The sequence below is a fragment of the Callithrix jacchus genome, chromosome 14 (assembly GCF_049354715.1).
Source record: "Callithrix jacchus isolate 240 chromosome 14, calJac240_pri, whole genome shotgun sequence".
Classification (NCBI taxonomy): Eukaryota; Metazoa; Chordata; class Mammalia; order Primates; family Cebidae; genus Callithrix; species Callithrix jacchus.
Window position 1 is genome coordinate 82403461 of NC_133515.1, and position 24573 is coordinate 82428033.

Consider the following 24573-nt stretch of genomic DNA (forward strand, 5'->3'; position numbering starts at 1 on the left):
TTTATCCTGCGGATGGATGTTGAAATTCTTTCTAGTTTTTGTTTACTTCAAATAAAGCTGCCATGAACATTTGCACTTTTAAAATTATTATTACTGGCCAGGCGCGGTGGCTTACGCCTGTAACCCCAGCATTTTGGGAGGCCGAGGGAGGCGGATCACAAAGTCAGGATATCAAGACCATCCTGGTCAACATGGTGAAAACCCGTCTCTACTCAAAATACAAAAATTAGCTGGGCATGGTGGCGCGTGCCTGTAATCCCAGCTACTCAGGAGGCTGAGGCGGGAGAATTGCTTGAACCCAGGAGGCAGAGGTTGCAGTGAGCCGAGATTGTGCCACTGCACTCCAGCCTGACACCTGGCAACAGAGCAAGACTCTGTCTCAAAAAAAAAAAAAATAAATAAATAAATAAAATTATTACTAAATGTGAGCTATGTTAATGAATATGAAAGGAGTGCCAGATGTGGAGGCTCACACCTGTAATCCCAGCACTTTGGAAGGCCAATGTGGGCAGATCACCTGAGGTCACAAGTTCGAGACCAGCCTGACCAAGATGGAGAAACCCCATCTCTACTAAAAATAGAAAATTAGCCGGGCGTGGTGGTGCATGCCTGGAATCCCAGCTACTCGGGAGGCTGAGGCAGAGGAATCACTTGAACAGGGGAGGCAGAGGTTGCAGTGAGTCAAGATCATGCCCTCCAGCCTGGGCAATAAGAGTGAAACTCTGTCTCAAAAAAGAAAAAAAAAGAAAGGAAGAAAGGAGATGGAGGGGTCATGAAATGTTATTTGCAATCCTGACATCCTTATGCTTGAGCTAATGACAGATCCAGCCACCCTCTGATCACTTAAAAAGATAGGAGACAGAATGTGTTCAAATACATGGCTGGGTATCATGGCTCACTTCTGTAATCCCAGCACTTTGTGTGGCCAAGACAGGTGGATCACCTGAGGTCAGGAGCTTGAGACCAGCCTGGCCAAGATGGTGAAACCCTGTCTCTACTAAAAATACAAAAATTAGCTGTGCGTGATGACTCATGCCTGTAGTCCCAGCTACTAGGGAGGCTGAGGTGGTAGGATCACTGGAACCCAGGAGGTGGAAGTTGAAGTGAGCCAAGATCGCACCACTGCACTCCAGCCTGGGGGACAAAGCAAAACCCTGTCTCAAAAAAAAAAAAAAAAAAAAATCAGCCAGATACAGTGGCGTCCACCTATAATCCCAGCTATTCAGGAGGCTTAGGCATTAGAATTGCATGAAGCTGGGAGGCCGAGGATGCAGTGAGCCTCCAGCATGGGTGACAGAGCCGAGACTCTGTCTCAGAAAAAAAAAAAAGTTTTGTGTCTTCAGTCCCATGGATGCTAATAGATACTAACAGAAGAGGGGGAACTATTATTCAGGAGTCTACTGAGTGGTTTCAGTATAATTCCAGCAATAAGATCCAGTTGCGGCTGACCATGCCCCAAGTGTGTAACAATGTTAGCAATGTGTTAGGGCTTTTCATCCTTATGTCATTGCAATCCTAAGAGGCAGCTAGCAGTATTCTCTCATTTTACAAGGAAAGTAAGACTTCTGGCAAATAAGTGAATAAATGATAGTGTTGGAAATCAAACAAGTCAGTAAGACACCAAAGCCTTTGTTCTGTCCTCTATACCAAGATTTGTCCAGTGGGGCGCAGTGACTCATGCCTATAATCCCAGCACTTTGGGAGGCCAAATTGAGGGGACCGCCTAAGGTCAGGAGTTGACCAGCCCGGCCAACATGGTGAAACACCATCTCTACTAAAAATACAAAAACTAGCCAGGCATGGTGATGTGTCCCTGTAATTTCAGCTACTTGGGGGGCTGAGATAGGAGAATCGTTTAAACTTGGGAGGCAGAGGTTGCAGTGAGCCAAGATCGTGCCACTGCACTCCAGCCTGTGTGACAGAATGAGACTCCGTCTGAAAAAAATAAAAAAATAAAAAGGTTACTACAATATCAATTCAGTTAATACCAGAATCTGACCAAAGTTTGAAAGATAATTAGGATGTCAGTGTTATTCAACAAAGACTTCTGCTTTCAGAAATTTTATTTTACCTTCCCATTTTATACAAGTTGATCAATTTTCCCAAGTATGTTGAAATCAGCTGTAAAAATAATTGGGGTCAGGCAAAAACGGTAAGTTCCCTGACATATGAATATCCAGACATTTATGTAGTTTGCGTAATTTTCCTATCTAGGATTGAACTCATGAGTGTTTGACCAACGACACTGAAATAAGATTGAGGTCCATTAAAACTAACTTAAAGCTAAGCTATTTGAGGAAAAAAGAATAATTAGCTAATCAGTATGTATATCCATGAAAAGAAATACATTTTAAGGGTGGCTTGCCATCCTAATGTCATGGAGTTTCCTCTGAAAGTTCTCAAGAATGGCTGGCTGGGCGCAGTGACTCATGCTTATAATCGTAGCACTTTGGGAGGCTGAGGTGGGTTGATCACTTGAGGTCAAGAGTTCAAGACCAGCCTGGCCAACAGGTGAAACCCCATCTCTACTAAAAATACAAAAGTTAGGCAGGCGTGGTGGCACATGCTTATAAGCCCAGCTACTCGGGTGGCTGAGGCAGTAGAATCGCTTGAATTCAGGAGGCAGAGGTTGCAGTGAGCCAAGATCCGGCCACCGCACTCTAACCTGAGTGACAGAGCCACTCTGTCTGGAAAAAAAGAAAAAGTCAAAAGAAAAAGATAGCCGGGCGCAGTGGCTCATTCCTGTAATCCCAGTACTTTGGGAGGCCGAGGTGGGTGGATCACAAAGTCAAGAGATGGAGACCATCCTGGTTAACATGGTGAAACCCCGTCTCTACTAAAAATACAAAAAATTAGCGGGGGTCCCAGCTACTCAGGAGGCTGAGGCAGAAGAATTGCCAGAACCCAGGAGGCAAAGGTTGCAGTGAGCGGAGATCGTGCCATTGCATTCTAGCCCCGGTAACAAGAGCGAAACTCCGTCTCAAAAAAAAAAAAAAGAAGAAAAGAAAAGATAAAGATGAAGGTTAGTGTGAAGTGTGAGTAGGTTTGGAATGATCTAGACTGCATGATTTTATTTTATTTTATTTTTTAAAGATGGGGTTTCACAATGATGGCCACGCTGGTCTTGAACTCCTGACCTCAGGTGATCCACCCACCTCAGCCTCCCAAAGTGCTAGGATTACAGGTGTGAGCCACCACACCCAGCCTAGACTGGATGATTTTAAAGGCTCAGTATTTTGTGATTTTTTTCCCCCCATGGAAGCTTATGATTTATTATTAGAAAAGTTCCAAACCACTGTCTGATTTAGGTAGGGAAAAAGATACACTGATATCTCTCAAGTTATAAATTTCTAAACATTGATGATTGCACATGGACATTATTAGAGGTGTCCAGATTGCTAGCAAACAAACTGTGTAGCCCTGGTGTTATACAATTCCAGGCTCTCTGTTGTCTATGTCCTGATATTAGAAGGTCTCCAGACTGCCTAAGCACTTCCTCAACATCCAGTAGTTCCTTGAGGAAGAATTGACTAGTTTCATTTTGAGTGGAGAACTTTAGCTGCCTTAGTAGATGCAAAAGAAACACAGTTTGGCAATAAGTATAATTTGGCAATAAGAGGAGTCAGAGGTTGAGTTAGCCGAGATCTCGCCACTGCATTCCAGCCTGGGCGACAATGTGAGACTTTAAAAAAAAAAGGCTATGAATTCATAGAGAGGAAAAACAGATAATAAAAATTTAAAAGATAACGACCTCAGCACCTAGTTAAAGTCAAGGAAGTACTGATTAATCCTAATTGCCTACAGTATAAGATAGTGTGAGATGGAGTTACTGCTAGAAGCAAGGGCAGGCTAACTGAAGGGAGGGGTAGTTAGTATGCTTTTTCCCTAGCAGTTGGCAAAGTGAGATCAACTTATGAGAATTAAGTTATCAAGTAGCAAGCATAGGGTCTAGGACATAGATACCAAAAAATGTTAGCAATTATTAGCTAAGTATTAAGAGTTCCACCTTTAGCTGGGCATGGTGGCTCATGCCTGTAATCCAATCACTTTGGAGGCCAAGGCGGGCAGATCACCTGAGGTCGGCAGTTCAAGAGCAGCCTGACCAACAGGGTGAAACCTCGTCTTAAAAAAAGAAAAAGAAAAAAAAAACAGTTCCACCTTTGAGGCAGAGGAGGTTAAAGTTTTCTCATTGTGAAATCAGAAGCCAGATTATTGAAGAGTATAAGCTTTTCCTAGAGCTGCATGAAGTATTCTCAGGGATCTGTCCTGATCCACCTTGGCTCACAATCCAAGGTGATCTCTTCAGCTCAGAGATTGAAACTGCTAGTAACTGGAAGACTCCCAAAATACAATTGAAATGATGAATTTTATTGGTCCCTATTCTTTTATTAGACTAGAGTTTCCTGGGGGTAGGGTCAGTCTCTTATGTGACATTTTATCTCAAGAATCCAGCACATGGCAGAGCAGGTACAAAGTGCTCAGGACAAGTTAAGGCACTATCTTTCCTTGGTAAAGAGGCATTTACAAATCACACCTAAGGGTAAGTGAGCTTCAAGCCTTTCTGAGCTCTCTAACTTGGCCCTTTGGGTCAAAGGAAATACTTACCTTGCTTCAGGAAGTAACTTCTACCTCTGGGGTACGGAGACAATTGGGGGAAGATTTTTATTTATTTTTAACAAAAACTACCATATAAGTGATTTGGACTTGAAAACTATTTTTTTCTCATTTGTGAACTTGTGTCAAAAAAAATTCTGACGAAGTCTTATATAAAGAGGAAAGAAAAAAAAAAAAAAAACCAACAGGAATATATTTTAAAATTGTCCAGGCTTGAGAAATCTCGTACCTATCTGGCAAGAAGGGTGATAACAAAAATAGCAGCTCCCAGGAAAGAGGCACAGACAGGTTTTAAAGGAGCTCTAGCTGGTTCCTCTAAAGATGGGAAAAGCTCCAGAGATGGAAGGCACTCTATGGCTGTGTTTGCTGACTTTGCAGACAGCAAGGTGAAAAGGGAAGGAATAAACCAAAGAATAAAACCTATAGAAAGGCTGGGGGAAAACAACAGCAAGGAACAGAAGTGGTAGGAGTAAGAATGAGGGAATTGCATGTCTACCTGGGGACCCAGAGGAGTCCAGGGAGGTGGGGAGCAGCAGTATCCTGAAGAACCCAGCAGGTAAAAGTGTATAACCTGAGGCTGTAGGTCTCTCAGCGGCACAGCGAGGCCTGCTGCTGACATGATTGGACTGGGTATTCCCTCCCTGGAGAAATGAGACGTGAATAAAACGGAAAACAATTAAAATGGGGGTCTGTTGCAGTCTCTTCCTCATAGGAAAACAGCTGGTGCAACTTGAAGAGGGACACACATAAAGGAAGGAAAGGAAAGGAGGCTTTGTTGGCGCTCATGGGAGCACTACGGGATCACATCCAGGTGCTAAGGGAGAAAGGCCAGAGAATGCCTCTTCTATACAGGAAATGTATAGGCTCACAGGGCTCTTTAGAGCTTAAAGCATCAGGAGACTAGAAGCTGAAAGAAAGGAGGCTGAACCGCTGTTATAAACTGAGCAGACTTTGAAAAGGAAAGAGAAAGCAGGTTGGAGCTTCCTTTCAACGTGGCTTGTCCAACATGTGGACTCTAGCTTGTCACCACTATGCCTGCCTCTGCAGGGGTGGGAGAGGGAAGCAGCTCAAGCCTGTTGCAATTCAGTTGCAGCAAAGCCTACAACAATACCAAAAATCAATCTTAGTTAGAAAAGATAGAGGCTTTTGTCTTTGCATAGGGAATCTCTTCAAAATAATATGCAATTAAAATCAGAAAGGAACAGATCAAGAGATGATTTCACAATGTAAAACTTCTATGAGAAAAATTAAAAATTAAAAGGCCATCTGAACAAATACATAGAAATTTGACAAAAATTAATATTCAAGTTAATATGTATCAAGTGGCTGATACATACTAACAGACTCTAAGACAAAACACAAAATAGGGAAGAGCTATAAACTGGTAACTGACAAAAGTAGAAATTCAAATGGGTATTAAATTTAAAACAATGTTGAATGCAGATTCAAATATGTTTGATGATAAATATCAGATCAAAAAATTATAATCCTCAATGCTGGCCAACACATGGCAACACTAAATGATTTTCCAAGTGTGAATCAGTAATTCTCAGGAAAGCAGTCATTATGTGTCAAAAACTTTGACCTAGGAATTCTACTTCTAGGATTTATCATAAGAAAACAGAGACCATGCTCATCATAGCATTAGTTATAATCAGAAAAGAAGAGACAAAAGCAATCCCAAACTGTCCAACAGTAAGAGATGGTTTAAGTACATTCATTTAATTTTCTTGTAAAGACAAGGTCTTGCTGTTGCCCAGGCTGGAGTGCAGTCATGGGATCTAGGCTCACTACAGCCTTGATGTCCTGGGCCCTCGAGCAATCCTGCCACCTCAGCCTTCTGAGTAGCTGGAATTAACAGGATGTGCCACCAGGTCCAGCTAATTTTGGTATTTTTTGTAGAGACAGCGTTTTGCCATGTTGCCCAGGCAGGTCTCAAATTCCTGAGTTCAAGCAATCCTCTCACCTTGGCCTCCCAAAGTACTGGGATTACAGGTGTTGGCCACCACACCCAGCCTACAGTACATTTTACATTTTTCTGACTTTGGAGATTATTTTCTCTTTTTTTTTTTTGAGATGGAGTTTCACTCTTGTTACCCAGGCTGGAGTGCAATGGCGCAATCTCGGCTCACCGCAACCTCCGCCTCCTGGGTTCAGGCAATTCTCCTGCCTCAGCCTCCTGAGTAGCTGGGATTACAGGCACGCGCCACCACGCCCAGCTAATTTTTTGTATCTTTAGTAGAGACGGGGTTTCACCATGTTGACCAGGATGGTCTCGATCTCTTGACCTCGTGATCCACCCGCCTCGGCCTCCCAAAGTGCTGGGATTGCAGGCGTGAGCCACCGCGCCCGGCTTGGAGATTATTTTCTTAACGCTAGGAAGGTATTTAAGCAGCTTTACTTTTTTACTTTTCATTAAGATAATTCACTTAACTGATTTTCACATCTCTTCAAGTTCTCTGCATGTGCTCTTGGACCCAGGTCATTTAGGCTTTGCTCCATCCTTCCCCAAGGACTTTAACCCTGGCTCCCTAGCCTGAAACATGCTGAAGTTATTCTCATACCAAAATGTATGTATTTCCCAAAGTCCTATCAATTGCCTCTTCCTCTTTGTGTGCCCTTCCACACTTTGTGTGCCCTGGTTTATGACCTATTGCCTTGATTTTATAGGCTTATAACTGATCTCCTTGCTTCCCAATAGCTTGAAGAATGATCTTCCTGAAATAGTCTAATCAGGTTGCTTCTTTAATTAGAGCTAGTTCAGAATTCTCCTTCATCCACAGGTTGTCAAAGCTCCTCAACAGGGCAAACAAAGGCCTGAGATGAACTGACCCCTTTTTCCCAAACCACTGCCTCCCATCCCACTTGCCTATCCTCACCTTGCCTGTTAAAAATCCTGCAACATCTAACATGATGCCATCTATCGGAGCTCTCCTGTGTCTGGATTATCTTGTTTTTGCCTGGGTAACTTCTTTATCCTCATCCCTCAAGACTCAGGATATTCGCATTTAGGAAGCCTTTTCTGACAATTATCACCTCAGTGCTGACCCAACATTTTGCCGAGATAAGGGTTTTCTCCTCTGTGCTCCCAATATTACCCTGTAAATAACTCTACCAGAGAACTTAACAGATTACAATGACATGTTTTCTTTTTCTTTTTTTTGAGATGGAGTTTCGCTGTTGTTACCCAGGCTGGATGGCACGATCTCGGCTCACTGCAACCTCCGCCTTCTGGGTTCAAGCAATTCTCTTGCCTCAGCCTCCTGAGTAGCTGGCACTACAGGTGCGCACCACCATGCCCAGCTAATTTTTTGTATTTTCAGTAGAGACGGGGTTTCACCTTGTTGACCAGGATGGCCTCGATCTCTTGACCTCATGATCCACCTGCCTCAGCCTCCCAAAGTGCTGGGATCATAGGTGTGAGCCACCGCACCCAGCCACAATGACATGTTCTCATGTCTGTCATTCACTCCTTAAGTGCAGGAACTTACAACTAGTAAAAAATAAGTGCTTAGTGCTCAAATGTTTGTTGACATAAAGTCTGGATCTCTGATGGAACATTTTAATATAATTGATTCCAATTTAGGTGTTTAGACTTTGGTTTTAAAAAAATATTAACTGGACCTGTAGTACTGGGATTGTTACTTTCATTTTATATTGAAGGCAAATAATACACTTGATAGCTTTTATCATCTAGCACTCACATTCCAAAAACAACAAAAAATAGCCTAGAGGATTAATTACTGTCCTTTATTATTTTATTGCTGATAATTTTATAGATTTTAGCTAGCATGTCTGTGGGTGACATGTAACTTTTTTCCTCCTCATAAACTACTACTGTTTTGTCATTATCAGTGTAGCTCACTACCTACCAGATCTAACACTATGTGTTTTGGAATCTTTGATTTCCTGTCCAAATACTATTCATTCCCTCTTTATCCATGCTGAAGGAGCTTTATACTTTGTACATAAGAGAGTATCATTTCCCCAAAAGCCCATTTTTCTTCAAACTCGCCTTTCAGAATACAGCTTCTCCTGGTCAGCTCCAGATTTAGGATTCCCACATGACATTTTTTTTTTTTTTTCAAACGAAGTTTTAAAAACTTTGCCCAGGCTGGAGTGCAATGGCACGATCTCAGCTCACTGCAACCTCCGCCTCCCAGGTTCAAGCAATTCTCCTGCCTGAGCCTCCTGAGTAGCTGGGATTACAGGCACCCACCACCATGCTGGGCTAATTTTTGTATTTTTAGTGGAGACGGTGTTTCACCACATTGGCCAGGCTTGTCTCGAACTCCTGACCTCAGGTGATCCACCTGCTTCTGTCTCGCAAAGTGCTAGGATTACAGGCGTGAGCCACCATGCATGGCTGCCACTTTTATTTTATAAAAATACTGTCAAGAATCACCTTAGTCTTTCCCCTATGGAAACTGGTCTTGGAAAAACATCCTTTGTTTTCCCATGCTTATGCCTTGAAAGTGTTCAATTCTTTGTAGAAATAGCATTTCACACCATGGCAAAGTGGTTTAGAAACAAGACATACTAATTCACCTAAGTATTTATTTATTTGGCTCTAGGAAGAATTTGCATGAAAATGAGCCTGTATGGCAGGTACAGAATGTACTGTAACAGCACCAGAGAGGTATATCCTCTCTCCTCTACAGAGCCTCAATGTTTAATACATACATGTGACTTTAGTCATAAAACCACATAGTCCAGGAAAAAAGGAGCCCTTTAGAAAAAAAACCGTTTAGAATGACTTTCAAATTGACCATTCCTTTTCATATACTTAAATTCAAATAACAGATACATTCAGAGGCCCAAATGTTGGCATAGAATAAAATCATGTTCATTTATTTTTTCTACATCTTAGAATTAGAAGGCATAAAATTAAATATGTTGAATGTAATAAATTCATCCATACAAGTGCAAGTCTCCAGATATAATGCATTTTATGGCAGATTTATTATTTAAAAAATGTACCAGTAAATCAAAAAAGAGGGAGTATGTCCATTTAACTTTTATTGAAGTGTATGTAGGAGGTCTTCAGAAATCAAATGTGAGCATGAAGATATGGCCAAACATAAAATCTATCAAATTCAGTGAAAAGTTGCTGACTTTAAATAGTAGTTGTAAGAATGACCAATATATATTCTTTGTTAACAACCCCTCACTCTACAGTAAAAAAAAAATAAAATAAACATTCAGTAAACATTCTTTCCTAAGGTAGTTTCCCTTATATAGCAGTGATTTATCCATTTCTTTGTATACACAAATTTGTTGAACATACCAATCAGTGGTTCTCACAATTGAAAAATAAAAGCACAAAAAAGTTTACACTCCTGTACAGGTAAATAAAAGATCACCTTGAATTAAACTGGATCTCCTTAAGAGCATAGTATAGTTTCAGTTTCATTACCTATTACATAATTAGTTTCTTACATACAAATATTGACATATTTGGCTTGTGCTTCGAAGCCTTTGTGTCTATGAAGTCCATGTCAACACAGCTCACAATTGGAAGTCACTGGGGAGTTCTTTGCTGCTGCTGGGTTTAACCTGATCGTGCATTAGAGTCTCCTCAGCACCTGTTGTGGCCCTGCACATCTCTGGGGCATCGTCAGTGTCAGGGTCCAAGCCTTCAGGGCAGGGAAGTTTTAGCAACTCTTCACGAAGCTGAGCAGTGTGACGCTATGCAGGAGAAAAGGACTTATGTTAGAACTTTAAACCCTCTAGCACATCATTATTTGAGGCAGGAATTGGATTTTAATAAAGCCCAAAGCATTAAGCCCACAAATATTTACTGAGCCCCTCCTTGTGCAAGCCACTGTTATAGACACTTCATATAGCAGGTAGTAAGCAAAACTGACAAGATACCTTTAGGGCATCTCTAAAAATCAAAAACAAACAACAACAACAACAACAAAACTGACAAGAATCCCTAATCTCCCAATAACTGATGTTGCTGAAAAGACCTCACTCAGTAACATAGCAGTAGATACTACTCATGCTCCCCAGCTGTCACAAAAATAGCACTACTGAAGACTGATAGGACATTATTAGTTAGATACATATATTCTTTTCTTTTTTTTTTAAATTTTTGAGACGGAGTCTTGCTGTGTTGCCAGGCTGGAGTGAAATGGCATGATCTTGGCTCATTCTCCGCCTCCAGGGTCCAAGCGATTCTCCTGCCTCAGCCTCCTGAGTAGCTGAGACTACAGGAGTGTGCCATCACAACCAGTTAATTTTTGTATTTTTAGTAGAGACAGGGTTTCACCATATTGGCCAGGATGCTCTCGAACTTTTGCCCTTGTGATCTGCTTCCCTTGGCTTCCCAAAGTGCTGGGATTACAGGCGTGAGCCACTGCACCTGCCCTAGATACATATACTCTTTTATTTTATTTTGAGATAGCCTTGCTCTGTCATCCAGGCTGGAGAGCAGTGGCACAATCCAAGCTCATGCAGCCTCCAGCAATCCTCCCACCTCAGCCTCACAAGTAGTTGGGACTACAGGCATGAAGCACAATGCCTACCTAATTTTTTATTTTCTGTACAGATGGGGTTTCACCATTTTGCCCAGGCTAGTTTCGACCTCCTGGGCTCAAGCAATTCACCCGCCTTGGCCTCCCAAAGAACTGGGACTGCAGGTGTGAGCCACTGTGCCTGGTCTATAAACTCTTTTAAATTAAACACTGTAATCCCTTGACTTCTCATATATGCTGACTCTGGCTAAATGTTTTTGAGAGAAAAGTACATAAATTAAAATAAATCCACTGATACTTTAGCAAATGAAAACGAGTGTTTTTCAGGTAGTAGGCCATACATAAAATATCTGCACATGTTCAAACTAATTTTCTCATTTAATGCTCCAAATAAACCTTAGAAATAATTTTATCATTAGAATTTTTTTTGTTTTTGTTTTTTTTGAGACAAGGTCTCACTGTGCCAACCATGCTAGAGTGCCGTGGCATGATCTCAGCTCACTGCAACCTCCACCTCCCCGGCACAAGCAATTCTTGTACCTCAGCCTCCCGAGTAGCTGGTATTACAGGTGTGCACCACCATGCCCGGCTAATTTTTTTTTTTTTTTTAAAGAGATGGGGTTTCGCCTTGTTAACCAGGCTGGTCTCGAACTCCTGACCTCAATCAATCCACCTGCCGGCCTCTCACAGTGCTGGGATTACAGGTGTGAACCACTGTGCCCAGCCTATCATTAGAATTTTCTTAAAAATTAAGTTAAAAAGAAGATCTACAGAGATTAAATAAACTTTGTTTTGCTCTACATTGCAATTAACAAAAGGATATAGGCATGTTAATTGGGAATGGCTGGTTGTCTACAAATGCAAAGATCTGATTCATAATTTCCTGGAAAGAAATGATCTTAATCAACAAAGGGCTTTTAAAATTAATTACGTCAATAACTGACTTTGCAAATTAGCTAACCAACATTTACAGAACAATTTTATGTATGAGGCACTGTGTTAAATACCAACAACATAAAGGCAATACGCAGAATGAGGATAATAAAATCTTTAAGATTACAGAGTCTAAAATTCTAGCTGAAATTGTAAGACACATAAATAGAAAAAAACAACTATATACTTGCAGCTACTTGCAAAGTTTCAAAGTACCTTTACATGCTGGTAAGTGAAAATTTCCCTTGCCTTGATTTCCTTCCACTGTGGACAATAGGTGAAAACACTAACCAGGGAAGGAGAAAGAAAAATCTGACAAGAATGAGGACCCAGTTAAGGTTGGGGATTGATCTAGTTTGGATATATGCCCCTGCCCAAATCTCATGTTGAAATTGTAATCCCCATGTTGGAGGTGAGAAAAATGGGGATCATAGGGACAATTTCCTCATGGATTGGTGCCATCCTGAGATAGTTAATTATCACAAGATCTGGATGTTGTAAAGTGTGGCACCTCCCACGCCCCTACTCCTTCTTGCTCCTGCTTCATCTTCTGCCATGAGTAAAAGGTCCTTGAGGCCTCTTCAGAAGTGGAGTAAATGCCAGCTCCATGCTTCCTGTACAGCCTACAGAACCATGAGCCCATTTAATATCTTTTTGTTATATATCACCCAGTCTCAAGGATTTCCTATAGCAATGCAAGAAAGCCTAATACAGCGATACTGTGATTTTACTGGGGAGTCAAGCTGAACATCTACATACTTTTCTTTTCTTCTTATTTTTGAGATGGAATTTTGCACTCTTGTTGCCTAGGCTGGAGAGCAATGGTGCAATCTTGGCTCACTGCAACCTCCACCTCCCAGGCTAAGGGGAGGCCTCAGCCTCCCCAGCAGTTGGTACTACAGGCATGAGCCTCCACACTCAACTAATTTTTATATTTTTATTTATTTATTTATTTATTTTGAGGTGGAGTCTCACTCTGTCGCCAGGCTAGACTGCAGTGGCGCAATTTCAGCTCATTGCAACCTCTGCCTCCCAGGTTCAAGTGATTCTCCTGCCTCGGCCTCCCAAGTAGCTGGGACTACAGATGCGTGCCACCACACCCAGCTAATTTTTGTATTTTTAGTAGAGTCGGAGTTTCACCATCTTGGCCAGGCTGGCCTTGAACTCCTGACCTCAAGTGATCCGCCTGCCTTGGTCTCCCAAAGTGTTGGGATTATAGGCATGAGTCACTGTGCCCAGCCAATTATGTATTTTTCTTGTGTAGCACTCAACAGCAAATGTATAGTTAAAATGACAGAATGTTGGATTAATTCAGAGATGGAAAATTTCAGGTGACAGTGACATAGAAGAAATACAGTAAAAGGCTGTGGGATATAAGGAAGACACTGAATGAAAAGAAGCTGGACTTGAGCTACTAAAGTCTTGTATTAGTGAAAAACATATCTAAACACACATTTGGGGAGGATCAGTCTGGTAATGCACTAAAGAAGGAACTAAAAAGGGGGAGAACCTGGTAAAAGGAAGCTGGTCAAACAGACAAAGCTGTGGGAACTCAACAGAATCATGGGTTGGGGAGGAGGGCAATCCCATCATGAAGCAACACTGACAGGACCTAGTACTGACCAGGGGTGCTGGATGAAGGATGAGATACATAATACCTGAAGATTCTAAGACAGAGAAAAATGGTTTAAAATCAAGTAAAATTAAGTAAATGGCTAGAAAACTTGATTTGAGAAAAATCTCCTTTAAGGAGACAATGACAGGGCATTTAAGTAAAAAATGTCAATAATACAATTCAAGAGAAAGCTAATAACTGACAGCAGTCTAAAGAGTCACTTTTAGAGAGTAAATGGCCAAAGTCAGGGTTACAGAAACAATGAAGGAGAAACAGAAAGAGAGAAAAAAATAGTTTCAAAGGCCAAAAAGTAAGCCTTTAGATAAACAATCGCTCAGAAAAAAAGGAAAACACACAGAAAGAATTAAGAATGTAAGCAGAAAAGTCAAGATAGTCTACAGATGAAAAGTATAGTACAAAAGACAAGCATTAGACAAATGTTATGAGTGTTTTAACCAGTAGGCACAGGGGCTTAGAAACGCTTATACTGAAATGATATAGTCTATCAGTCAGGTGGGGTGTGGTGGCTCACTCCTGTAATCCTAGCACTTTGAGGGGCCGAGGCAGGCAGATCACTAGAGGTCAGGAATTCGAGACCAGCCTGGCCAACATGGTAAAACCCTGTCTCTACTAAAAATGCAAAAATTAGCTGGGCATAGTGGCAGGCAACAGAGCAAAATTCCATCTCAAAAAAATAAATAAATAACAAAAATATAAATACAAAAATTAGCCAGGTATAGTAGCAGATGCCTGTAATCTCAGCTATTCAGGCGGCTGAGGCAGGTGAATTGCTTGAACCCAGGAGGTAGTAACTGCCATGAGCCAAGATCGCGCCACTGCACTCCAGCCTGTGCGACAGAGAGAGACTGCATCTCAAAAAAAAAAACGGTTCCATGAAGTGAAATTTAAGCTGAAAAATGAATGGAGGTGAGCAAGCAGAAGAACTGAAAAGTAGGGGAAAATGGAAACCATGTGTAAAGGCCCGTAGGAGGGAGAGCAGATGAAGTGAACAGACAAGTGAGCCGGGGTCACTGGCTTTGAGAACTGAAGACAGCGTAACTTTGGCAAAATGTAAGTCAAACTGCAAAAGGTTGATTAGTAAGACAATAGTTAAAAATGGAGGCAACTTTGGGAGGCCGAGGCGGGTGGATCACGAGGTCAACAGATCGAGACCATCCTGGTCAACATGGTGAAACCCCGTCTCTACTAAAAATACAAAAAATTAGCTGGGCATGGTGGCGCATGCCTGTAATCCCAGCTACTCAGGAGGCTGAGGCGGGAGAATTGCCTGAACTCAGGAGGCGGAGGTTGCGGTGAGCTGAGATCGCGCCATTGCACTCCAGCCTGGGTAACAAGAGCGAAACTCCATCTCCTCAAAAAAAAAAAAAAATGGAGGCAAGAAGTGTCCGTTGCTGTAGTCTGATGATGAAAGAAGACAACCTGTTGTATAATAATAGTGGCAAAATAGAACCAGCTTAAAGAAATTTTCTGCAAGTGTTTTTCTCTTCTTAAAAACATTTTTATAGTGAAAAAACTCAAAAAGACACAGAAGTGGGCAGAATAGTACAATTAACTCCCATGTATTCATCACACAGCTTCAACCATTATCAACTCATGGCCCATCTTCTTTCATCTATATTCCAACACTTTCCCCTCTTCATTTTATTTTGAAGTAAATCCCAGACATCATACACTGTCATTCACCAATATTTCTGTACATATCCTGAAAAGACAGGGATCTTTTAAAAAAATCACAACTAAAGAACTAACAAATCCTTATCATCATCTAGTTGTTTGAAGACAGCTTTAAAGTTAGAAGGAGCCAGTAGAAATAGAAAAACCTGAAGATAGAGAAAGGGAGGATACTGGTGGAGTATGAAGAGCAGAGATGAGTAAGGACATTCAGATGCTGGATAAAAGGAAAGCTGTTAATAAAGAAAGATCTCCATCGTAGACCAAAAAAAGGAAGTCTTCCAAACCATCACATTTTACATTTATATTCTGTGAATGTCCAAATTGAAAATAACCGATTGCCTGCCCTAACACAGCCACTGCCACCATCAGCTGTGGGAGAATCTGCAACTCAAATCTCTCTCATTACTCCAAGTAATAAAATTCTGGAAGGCAAGAGGCCTAGAGAAAGACTAGGGAATAAAAGAAATCCTTCAACTCTGGAATGGTTGCTCATGCGTATAATCCAAGTGATTTGGTTGGCTGAGGTGGAAGAAGCACTTGAGCCCAGGGTAAGACTCCATCTCTAAAAAATTTAAAATAAAAAAATTTAGCTGGGCATCGTGGCACCTGGCAGTGGTCCCAGCTACATGGGAAGCAGAGGTGGGAGAACTGCTTTAGCCCAGGAGTTCACGGTTACAGAGTTATGATGCCGCCACTGCACTCTAGGCCAGGACAACAGAGTGAAACCTGGTCTCAAAAGAAAAGATAAAAAGAAAAAAAAAGGCATTCATGGAGCACATCTTGTCGTCATTATTTTCAAGGAAGTTTACAAAACTCTTGTTTACTCAGACCCTGTACCCACTTTTTATTTTAGGAACTGTCAATCTACTGTCAAAAAAAGTAATTTGCTAGGCCCGGTGGCTCACATCTGTGATCTCAGCACTTTGGGAGGCTGAGGCAGGTGGATCACGAGGTCAGGAGATGGAGACCATCCTGGCCAACATAGTAAAACCCTGTCTCTACTAAAAATACAAAAATTAGTTGGGCATGGTGGCGTGTGCCTGTAATCCCAGCTACTTGGGAGGCTGAGGCAGGAGAATAGCTTGAACCAGAGAGTCAGAGGTTGCGGTGAGCCGAGATCAAGCCACTGCACTCCAGTCTGGTGATAGACTACTAAAAAAAAATCTTTTCTATAGACTTTTGAGTAACAATTTATTCCTCTGAACTTAAAATAAATTTTATGTTTATTTAATTCTCTCCCTCCTGTTATCTTCTGGTAGACATAGTTCTGTCAATAATTACACAGTTCTTAAAGCAACAAGGCTCGTCTTAGAAAGGCTTACTCACCTTTAGAGCTGCTGCATGGTGAGACATAGTCCTGCCTACCCGTTTGTCACTGCTGTACTGCTGAATGTCCGCAATCCACTCCTCACATTGGGCCATTATCTCAACTCTTTTCAAGTAAAAATGTTTGTATATAACCTTGAGAAAAAGTAAGCAGGAGAACAAGCAGTGTTTACAGTCAGAATTTAAAAAGACACAGTATACGACATTAACAAAGAAATGAAATGTATTATAAATATATTTAAATATTTAGAATATTATAACTAATATATTTAAATAAATAAACATACAGATACTGCAATGTTCTTCTGTCCATAAAACTCAATTTAGTCACCTCTACATCATTAGCAGAAAAAAAATCAAGCTCATTATTTGACCTGAAATTTGTTGAAATACATATATATAAAATTTATAGCAGAAAAGAATGTGCAATCCTGGTCAGACACTTGGAAAATTAATCTTATCCAGAGACCACAAGACACATATGATACAATATATTCAGAAGGCAAATGCAAATAAATAAGTAACCAGGAAAAAAGGATTTTAAAAGTATTGACAACAGAAATTTCTGCCTTTAAAAGATAACTCAAAGAATACCTAGATAAGTATATTCTGAATGCCAAAGGCATTCACACAGAAATCTGAAGGGATCCCCAGAAATTGCACTATACCTACTTGCTTAATTTTATCTTCTGGTTAATTTATAGACAGGATTTTATTTTGGGAAGTTAAATTTCCTTATTATTACTGTGGTTTACATTTGCAATTAAAAAAAATTCTCTCTTTGAAAAACAGTAAAATTTCTACCAACGTATAAGTAAGAGTCTATTTCTAACAAATTTAAATTAGAAAGCAGTTATCAATTTGGAAATATTACTCTGTATTCTGGTTGATGATTGCCCAGGAAGCATATCTTCCCTAAAGAACAATCAATCAAATCTACAAAGGAAAAATCACTAGAAAACTCTGGGAATGAATGTCAAACACCAATACGACCCTCACCATATTTAATAGTTATTGGGTTTGAAGCCTCTGGGATACAAAAGTTAAGTACGTCTCGGCTGCCTTTAAATGAAGAACGAGGATAACAACAGAATTAGATGGGAAGTGAGTGTACCAGAAAAAGATATTTTTAAAGAACAACAATAAACAAAAACAAAAAGCCCAGGGCATTCAGAATAGTGAGTGGCATTTGATTAAGAAAACTGAGAAAGCATACATGGACAGGGAGTGGCTCCTTTAATGCAAGGTAGTTTCTAAAGAATAAGAAGGGTGATTGTCTCAAATTATACGTATTTGCTTTTTATAAAAGTCATCCCCTTCTCTGAGTTCCCTGTGTTTATCCTTCCTGAAAAAAACAATACGCATAAACCAATAAATTACATTTTTTTTTTTGAGACAGAGTCTCACTCTGCTGCCCAGGCTGGAGTGCAGTGGCACGATCTTTGCAAAAATAAAGTATCCAACTTTGTCATTCAAAGGACACTGGCATATAAATTTACTTAGTAAAAGCAAAAGCCAAAGAAAAAGAAATATTCATCAATGCTATCTGATGAAGAGGAAGGCTTCATAGTATTCATGCAGAATATTTGCATAGTTACATTAAATATTAATTTTATGTCAGGTAAATATACCATTTTTCTCCTCTAGAATGTTAACTTTCCAGCACAACTTTAAAAATTCATGATGGAGTGAAATAATTTTAAGAAAGAAAAGTGTTTCTGGACACAATTACAGCAGGTTATGGTGATAAAGTAATTTGATATGGCAAATGAAAAGTATAATTGTATTTTCGCATACTATGGGGAAACAACTAATCATAGGCAAAGAGCTATACACACACACAGCCACAGTCATACTTCAGGATGACGTGAAAAAAAAAAAAAACCACTTCAACATATTAAGACAGGTTTTGGAAAGTCATAATTTTTTTCCCTAAAGAAAAGGAAATGTGCCTGGCCACAGTGGCTCACACCTATAATTCTAACACTCTGGGAGGCTAAGGCGGGCAGATTGAGGTCAGGAGTTTGAGACCAGCCTGGCTAACATGGTAAAACCTGGTCTCTACTAAAAAATACAAAATATTAGCCAGTTATGGTGGTATACACCTATAGTCCTGGCTACTCGGAAGGCTGAGGCACGAGAATCACTTGAAACAGGGAGATGGAGACTGCACTCCAGCCTGGACGACAGAACAAGGCCCTGTCTCAAAAACAAACAAACAAAAAAGTCATTTTCCTTTTCTCTCTCTCTCTCACACACACACACACACACACACATATGCAAAATTTCTATTTGCAAAACAAATTTAGAAACCATCTTCATTACTCTATCTTCCTCTAAAATAAAAAAAAAATAAAATAAAAAAGAAAACATCTTCAATAAAAATGTTTTCTGAGAAATATTTTAGAAACATATTTAGAGAGTTGGATAGTAGAATGGTAACTAACAAAAAAAAGTCTGGGCACGGTAACTCATGCCTGTAATCCCAGCACTTTGGAAGGCCAAGGTGAGTGGATCACCTGAGGTCAGGAGTTTGAGATCAACCTGGCCAATATGGTGAAACCTTGTCTCCACTAATAATACAAAAATTAGCTGGGTGCGGCAGCGCACTCCTGTAGTCCCAGCTACTGGGGAAGCTGAGGCAGAAGAATTGCTTGAACCCAGGAGGTGGAGGTTGCAGTCAGTTGAGATCATGCCACTACACTCCAGCCTAGTGACACAGTGACTCTGTCTCAAAAAATAAAATAAAAAATAAAATACAAAAGACATCTGACTAAATTCTGGAAAAATTTCGTTCTTATTTATTTATTTAGGAGATGGAGTGTTGCTCTTGTATTTTTAGTAGGGACGTAGTTTCACCAATGTTGGCTAGGATGGCCTTTATCTCCTGACCTCGTGATCTGCCTGCCTCAGCCTCCGCAAGTGTTAGGATTACAAGTGTGAGCCACCGTGCCTGGCAATCTTTTAGAATATAGATGGTTTTATACTTCATCTGTACTATCTACTACCAATTTTTTTTTCCAGCATGTCACCCATGCTGGAGTGCAGTGGTGTGAACACAGCTTACTGCAGCCTCAAACTCCTGGGCTCAGGCAAACTTCCTGCCTTAGCCTACTAGGTACCTAGGACTACAGGTGCCAGCTAAATTTTTAAACATTTTGCAGAGATGGGGTCTTGCTATATTGTCCAGGATTATTAATGATCTTTTGATATTAACTCTAAAACCTAAAGTTTCATATATTAGATACATATAAAGGCAAGCATAATACTAACAAACTATATTATAAAAAAAAAATTTTTTTTTTGAGATGAGGTCTTGCTCTGCTGTAGCCCAGGCTAGAACGCAGTGGTGCAACCTCAGCTCACTGCAACCTCCGCATCCCAAGTTCACCCTTGCCTCCCAAGTAGCTGAGATTACAGGCGCCTGCCACCACACCTAATTTTTCTATTTTTTTTGGGTAGAGTCTGGGTTTTGCCATATTGGCCAGGCTGGTCTCAAACTCCTGACCTCAACTGATCTACCTGCCTCGACCTCCCAAACTGCTGAGATTACAGGTATGAGCCACCACACCCGGTCTATACTGTAAAATGTCTTAAACAAAGTATTTCATTAATTTTATTGAACATACCTCTTTAAAACATGGTGAAGGGTTTCTGATTTGTTCTAGCATTGCCCACTTAACTGTTGCTTGTCGAATGTTTCCATCATATTCTCGAGAACTCTGTGTGCCACTGGGCGTGCCTCTAGACCGTTCATATCCCGGTTCATTAAAATATGGCTCAGCTACTAATATAAGGGACTGGACAGACACCAACACCTAAAGAATAAAGGAAAAGAACAGCTATGACAGCATATTTTTACCATGGATGACCTGATATCCTGCTTTATCCAAAGACTCTTCTTTAATATGTGTTTCCACAAATTTCTATCACAATAAAATCAATATTTATAACAATAGTTTATTATAAAAGCAAAATAAAATTAGGCACAATTCATAAGTAATATTTATATATCTGGTTTTACTCTTGAATTTTTGAATATTAATAGATATGAAGAACCTATTTCCAAAAAATGCTAAAAAAAATTTTGTTTGTAAACAACTCATATCATACCAACATTCTGCTCAAACTGTTCTTAATCTTAAAGGGCATAAACCTAGCCATGCACTTAATGGCACAATCTTGACTCCCTGCAACCTCCGCCTCCCTGTCGCAGGGAGCAATTCTCCTGTCACAGACTCTTGAGAGTAGTTGAGATTACAGGTGCCCGCCAACACACCCAATTAATTTTTGTATTTTTAGTAGAGATGGGGATTCATCATGTTAGCCAGGCTGGTTTTGAACTTCTCACCTGAGGTGATCTGTCCACCTCGGCCTCCCAAAGCGCTGGGATTACAGGTATGAGCCACCGTGCCCCCAGCTTAGCAATACTCACTTAGAAAAAAACTATGCCTGAGATCATTTAAATTTTTATTCCAAGGAAAATTAACTGCCATAGTATTATAAACACCTTATTAGACATTCTTATTTGTTTTTGTTTTTGAGACAGAGTCTTGTTCTGACACCCAGGCTGCAGTGCAGTGGTATGATCATGGCTCACTGCAATCTCCGTCACCTGGGTTCAAGTGATTCTCCTTCCTCAGCCTCTCAAGTAGCTGAGACTACAGGCATGCAACTCCAAGCCTGGCTAATTTTTTTGTATTTTTAGTAGAGATGGGGTTTCGCCATATTGGCCAGGTGGCTCTCAAACGCCTGACCTCACGTGATCTGCCTGCCTCAGCCTCCCAAAGTGCTGAGATTACAGGCGTGAGCCACCGCACCCGACCAGAAACTCTGATTGACAAGATGCTCTTATGGTTCTAAGACCACTTCCAACCCACCACTTATTTACCAGAAGGCTTTTTTTTCCAGATGTAATATATATTAAGAAAGGTGACTTATAGCGAATATAGTATTTCCAGTTAATATACCTATAGAAGTCACTAATATAACATCTTTGAAGCCAGGAAAACATCAGATATTATCTACCCAATTCATAAATGAAAAAGAACAGCAATTACACTTTTGTTAGGCACAATGATTAAACAATCCCATGGATATACATAAGTCAAAGTTTTAAAAAACTTTAAAAATGAATACTTGAAAGTAACATATTTGACCTAAAATAGAAAGGGTTAAATATGACCTGAAGAGATCGTTATGGGAAAAATTTTACTTCATATTATTTCTGAGACAAAGAGCTCATATTTTTATTATTTTTATTTTCTTTTTGGAGACAGTGTCTTGTCCTGTTGCCCAGGCTGGAGTACAATGGGACAATCTTAGTTCACTGCAACCTCTGCCTCCTGGGTTCAAGTGACTCTCCTGTCTCAGCCTCCTGAGTAGCTGGGATGCCCGTGACCCCATCTCACCAATTTTTGTATTTTTAGTAGAAGGGTTTCTCCATATTGGCCAGTCTGTTCTTGAACTCCAGGCCTCAAGTGATCTGCCAGCCTCTCAAACTGCTGAAATTACAGGCAGAAGCCACCTTGCCCGGCCAGATATCTCACTTTTAAAGCTTTCTAGAACTACATGTATCACTGAAGGAAAGTGGTTTTCCTCAGGATGTCTACTTTCTCTTAATTAAAAACTGACACTTTTGTAATCCCTTTCCAAGGCATAATTATTAGTTATCCTTTTAAATAATTGTCTCCTTCTGTTAATATAAGTAGGGTATAATTGCATTTTTGTACCAAAGCACAGAAAAAATTTAAATATTCATTAGAAATTTATTAAAAAAAAGGACTCATTTATTTATTTAACTTCATTTCCTTTGAGACAAAATATGGTTTTATAGATCTCAGGCAGTTATAATAATTTTAAAATGTCTTTAGATTCACAGCCTATTTTGTTTAAAACAGCAACACAAAGTCCACTAAAGGAAGCATAAAGTGTTTTGCAGACACTGGGGCCTATTTGATGGTGAAAGCTGAGAGGAGGAAAAAGATGAGAAAAAAAAAAACTACTGGCTGGGTGTGCAGGCTTAAGCCTATAATCCTAACACTTTGGTTGGCAGGCAGATCACTTGAGATCAGGGGCTGGAGACCATCCTGGTCAACATGGTGAAACCCTGTCTCTGCTAAAACTACAAAAATTAGCTGGGCATGGTGATGCGTGTCTGTGCTCAGCTACTCAGGAGGCTGAAGTGGGAGGATCGCTTGAACAGGCAGAGGTTGCAGTGAGCCAAGATGGTGCCCAGACTAGGCCACAGAGTGAGACTCTGTCTCAAAAAAAAAGAAAGAAAGAAAGAAAAAGAAAACGAAAACTATCGAATACTAGACTAAGTACCTGGGTTACAAAATAATCTGTACAGCAAACCCTTGTGACATGAGTTTACCTATATAACAAACCTGCAGTGGAACCCCTGAACCTGAAAGAAAAGTTAAACCAAAAGAATGAGTGTTTTGTGTACCAGAAAAAAAAGAAAAAAATTTACATTTGAGAAATAAATGTGGGTATAATTTATTGCCTGCTAAGAGAGAAAAACATATTATAAAGTTTGTATTTGATAAGAATAAAAAAAGATTCATTATCAGAATTAAAATACTTCCTGGAATTAAATTCAAAGAATACTTTATGCCATGGGTTATCTTACCACTGGGTGGCCCAGCAGGCATTACCTTTTTGGAAGAGTATAAATGCCACTTTATTTTTTAATAGTGAACTTAGCAGTCTAATAGTGATAATACATATTTTAGGGAATTTCTGGACCCCTGGACAGTCTGAACTGGACAGTTATTTTAATGCACACTACACCTTACTGTACTCCTCACAACACTAGGCAGGAAATAAGCAGAGAAACAGTAAACCTTTGGGATGAAGGATTTCCTCTTTAAAAAAAATCTGATGTTCAGTATTATAAAATAAAACAAAACTTTAGGCATGAGAAACAGTGTATAATATCTGAAGTTATAGAGATCACAGTAGAGTTATCTATACCTTTAGAACCTGTATTTTCATCATCTGTAAAATGTGCATAAGATCTACTTGTGTTGCAGGATGACTGAGAGAATTAAATAAACTTTAAAATACAGAACAAAATCAATTCTACACTGAAAATTATTTATACAAATATAATAGAGGCATGCAAAAAAAATGTAGTCAGCATGAATTATCTGACCAACAGAACTTCACTTAAAAAGCTATTTGGGCCGGGCACGGTGGCTCACGCCTGTAATTCCAGCACTTTGGGGGGCTGAGGTGGGTGGATCATGAAGTCAAGAGATTGAGACCATCCTGGTCAACATGGTGAAACCTCGTCTCTACTAAAAATACAAAAAATTAGCTGGGCATGGTGGCATGTGCCTGTAGTCCCAGCTACTGAGGAAGCTGAGGCAGAAGGATTGCCTGAATCTAGGAGGCGGAGGTTGCGGTGAGCCGAGATCGCACCATTGCACTCCAGCCTGGGTAACAAGAGTGAAACTCCATCTCAGGAAAAAAAAAAAAAAGAAGCTATTTGGATCAAACCAAAAATAGTATTTATTTTACTTATAACAAGCTAAAGTGTTTTCTTAGAATCTGAGATGCAAATCAATTGATAACTAACATAAAAACATACACACAGTATATATTATATATACACACATATATTTACACTGATATAATAACAAACAGTATATATTTTCAATCCATAATGTAGGCTTACTGATTTGAGTCAATTTGTTGCTATTTTCAGAGTCAAGAGTTAAAGACTTTTATTCATAGGCCAAATTTACTGCCCCCTCCTTTTTTTCATTTTTAAAAATTTTTTAGATAAAGAGTCTCACTCTGTCACCTAGGCTGGAGTGCATGGCGTGATCTTAGCTCACTATAACCTCCTCTTTCTGGTTTCCAGCGATTCTTCTGCCTCAGCCTCCTAGTAGCTGGAATTAC

The 24573-nt window shown here is 40.1% G+C and overlaps 1 protein-coding gene across 50 annotated transcripts in view; it reads right to left on the minus strand.

Annotated features, from left to right (window-relative positions):
• Positions 1 to 9438: 9438 nt before the first annotated feature.
• Positions 9439 to 24573, minus strand: part of BIRC6 (baculoviral IAP repeat containing 6) — a 250707-nt gene continuing 235572 nt past the window's right edge. For all 50 annotated transcript variants that reach the window (XR_013526681.1, XR_013526680.1, XR_013526682.1 and 47 more), the window contains 3 exons: positions 20292 to 20480; positions 16663 to 16797; positions 9439 to 10302 (listed from right to left, as the gene is read on the minus strand). Coding sequence is in view for 45 of the 50 variants with exons in the window: in XM_078349545.1 (XP_078205671.1) it covers positions 10123 to 10302; positions 16663 to 16797; positions 20292 to 20480 (504 nt within the window). In the remaining 5 variants the exon portion in view is untranslated. The remainder of the gene's footprint in view (positions 10303 to 16662; positions 16798 to 20291; positions 20481 to 24573) is intronic.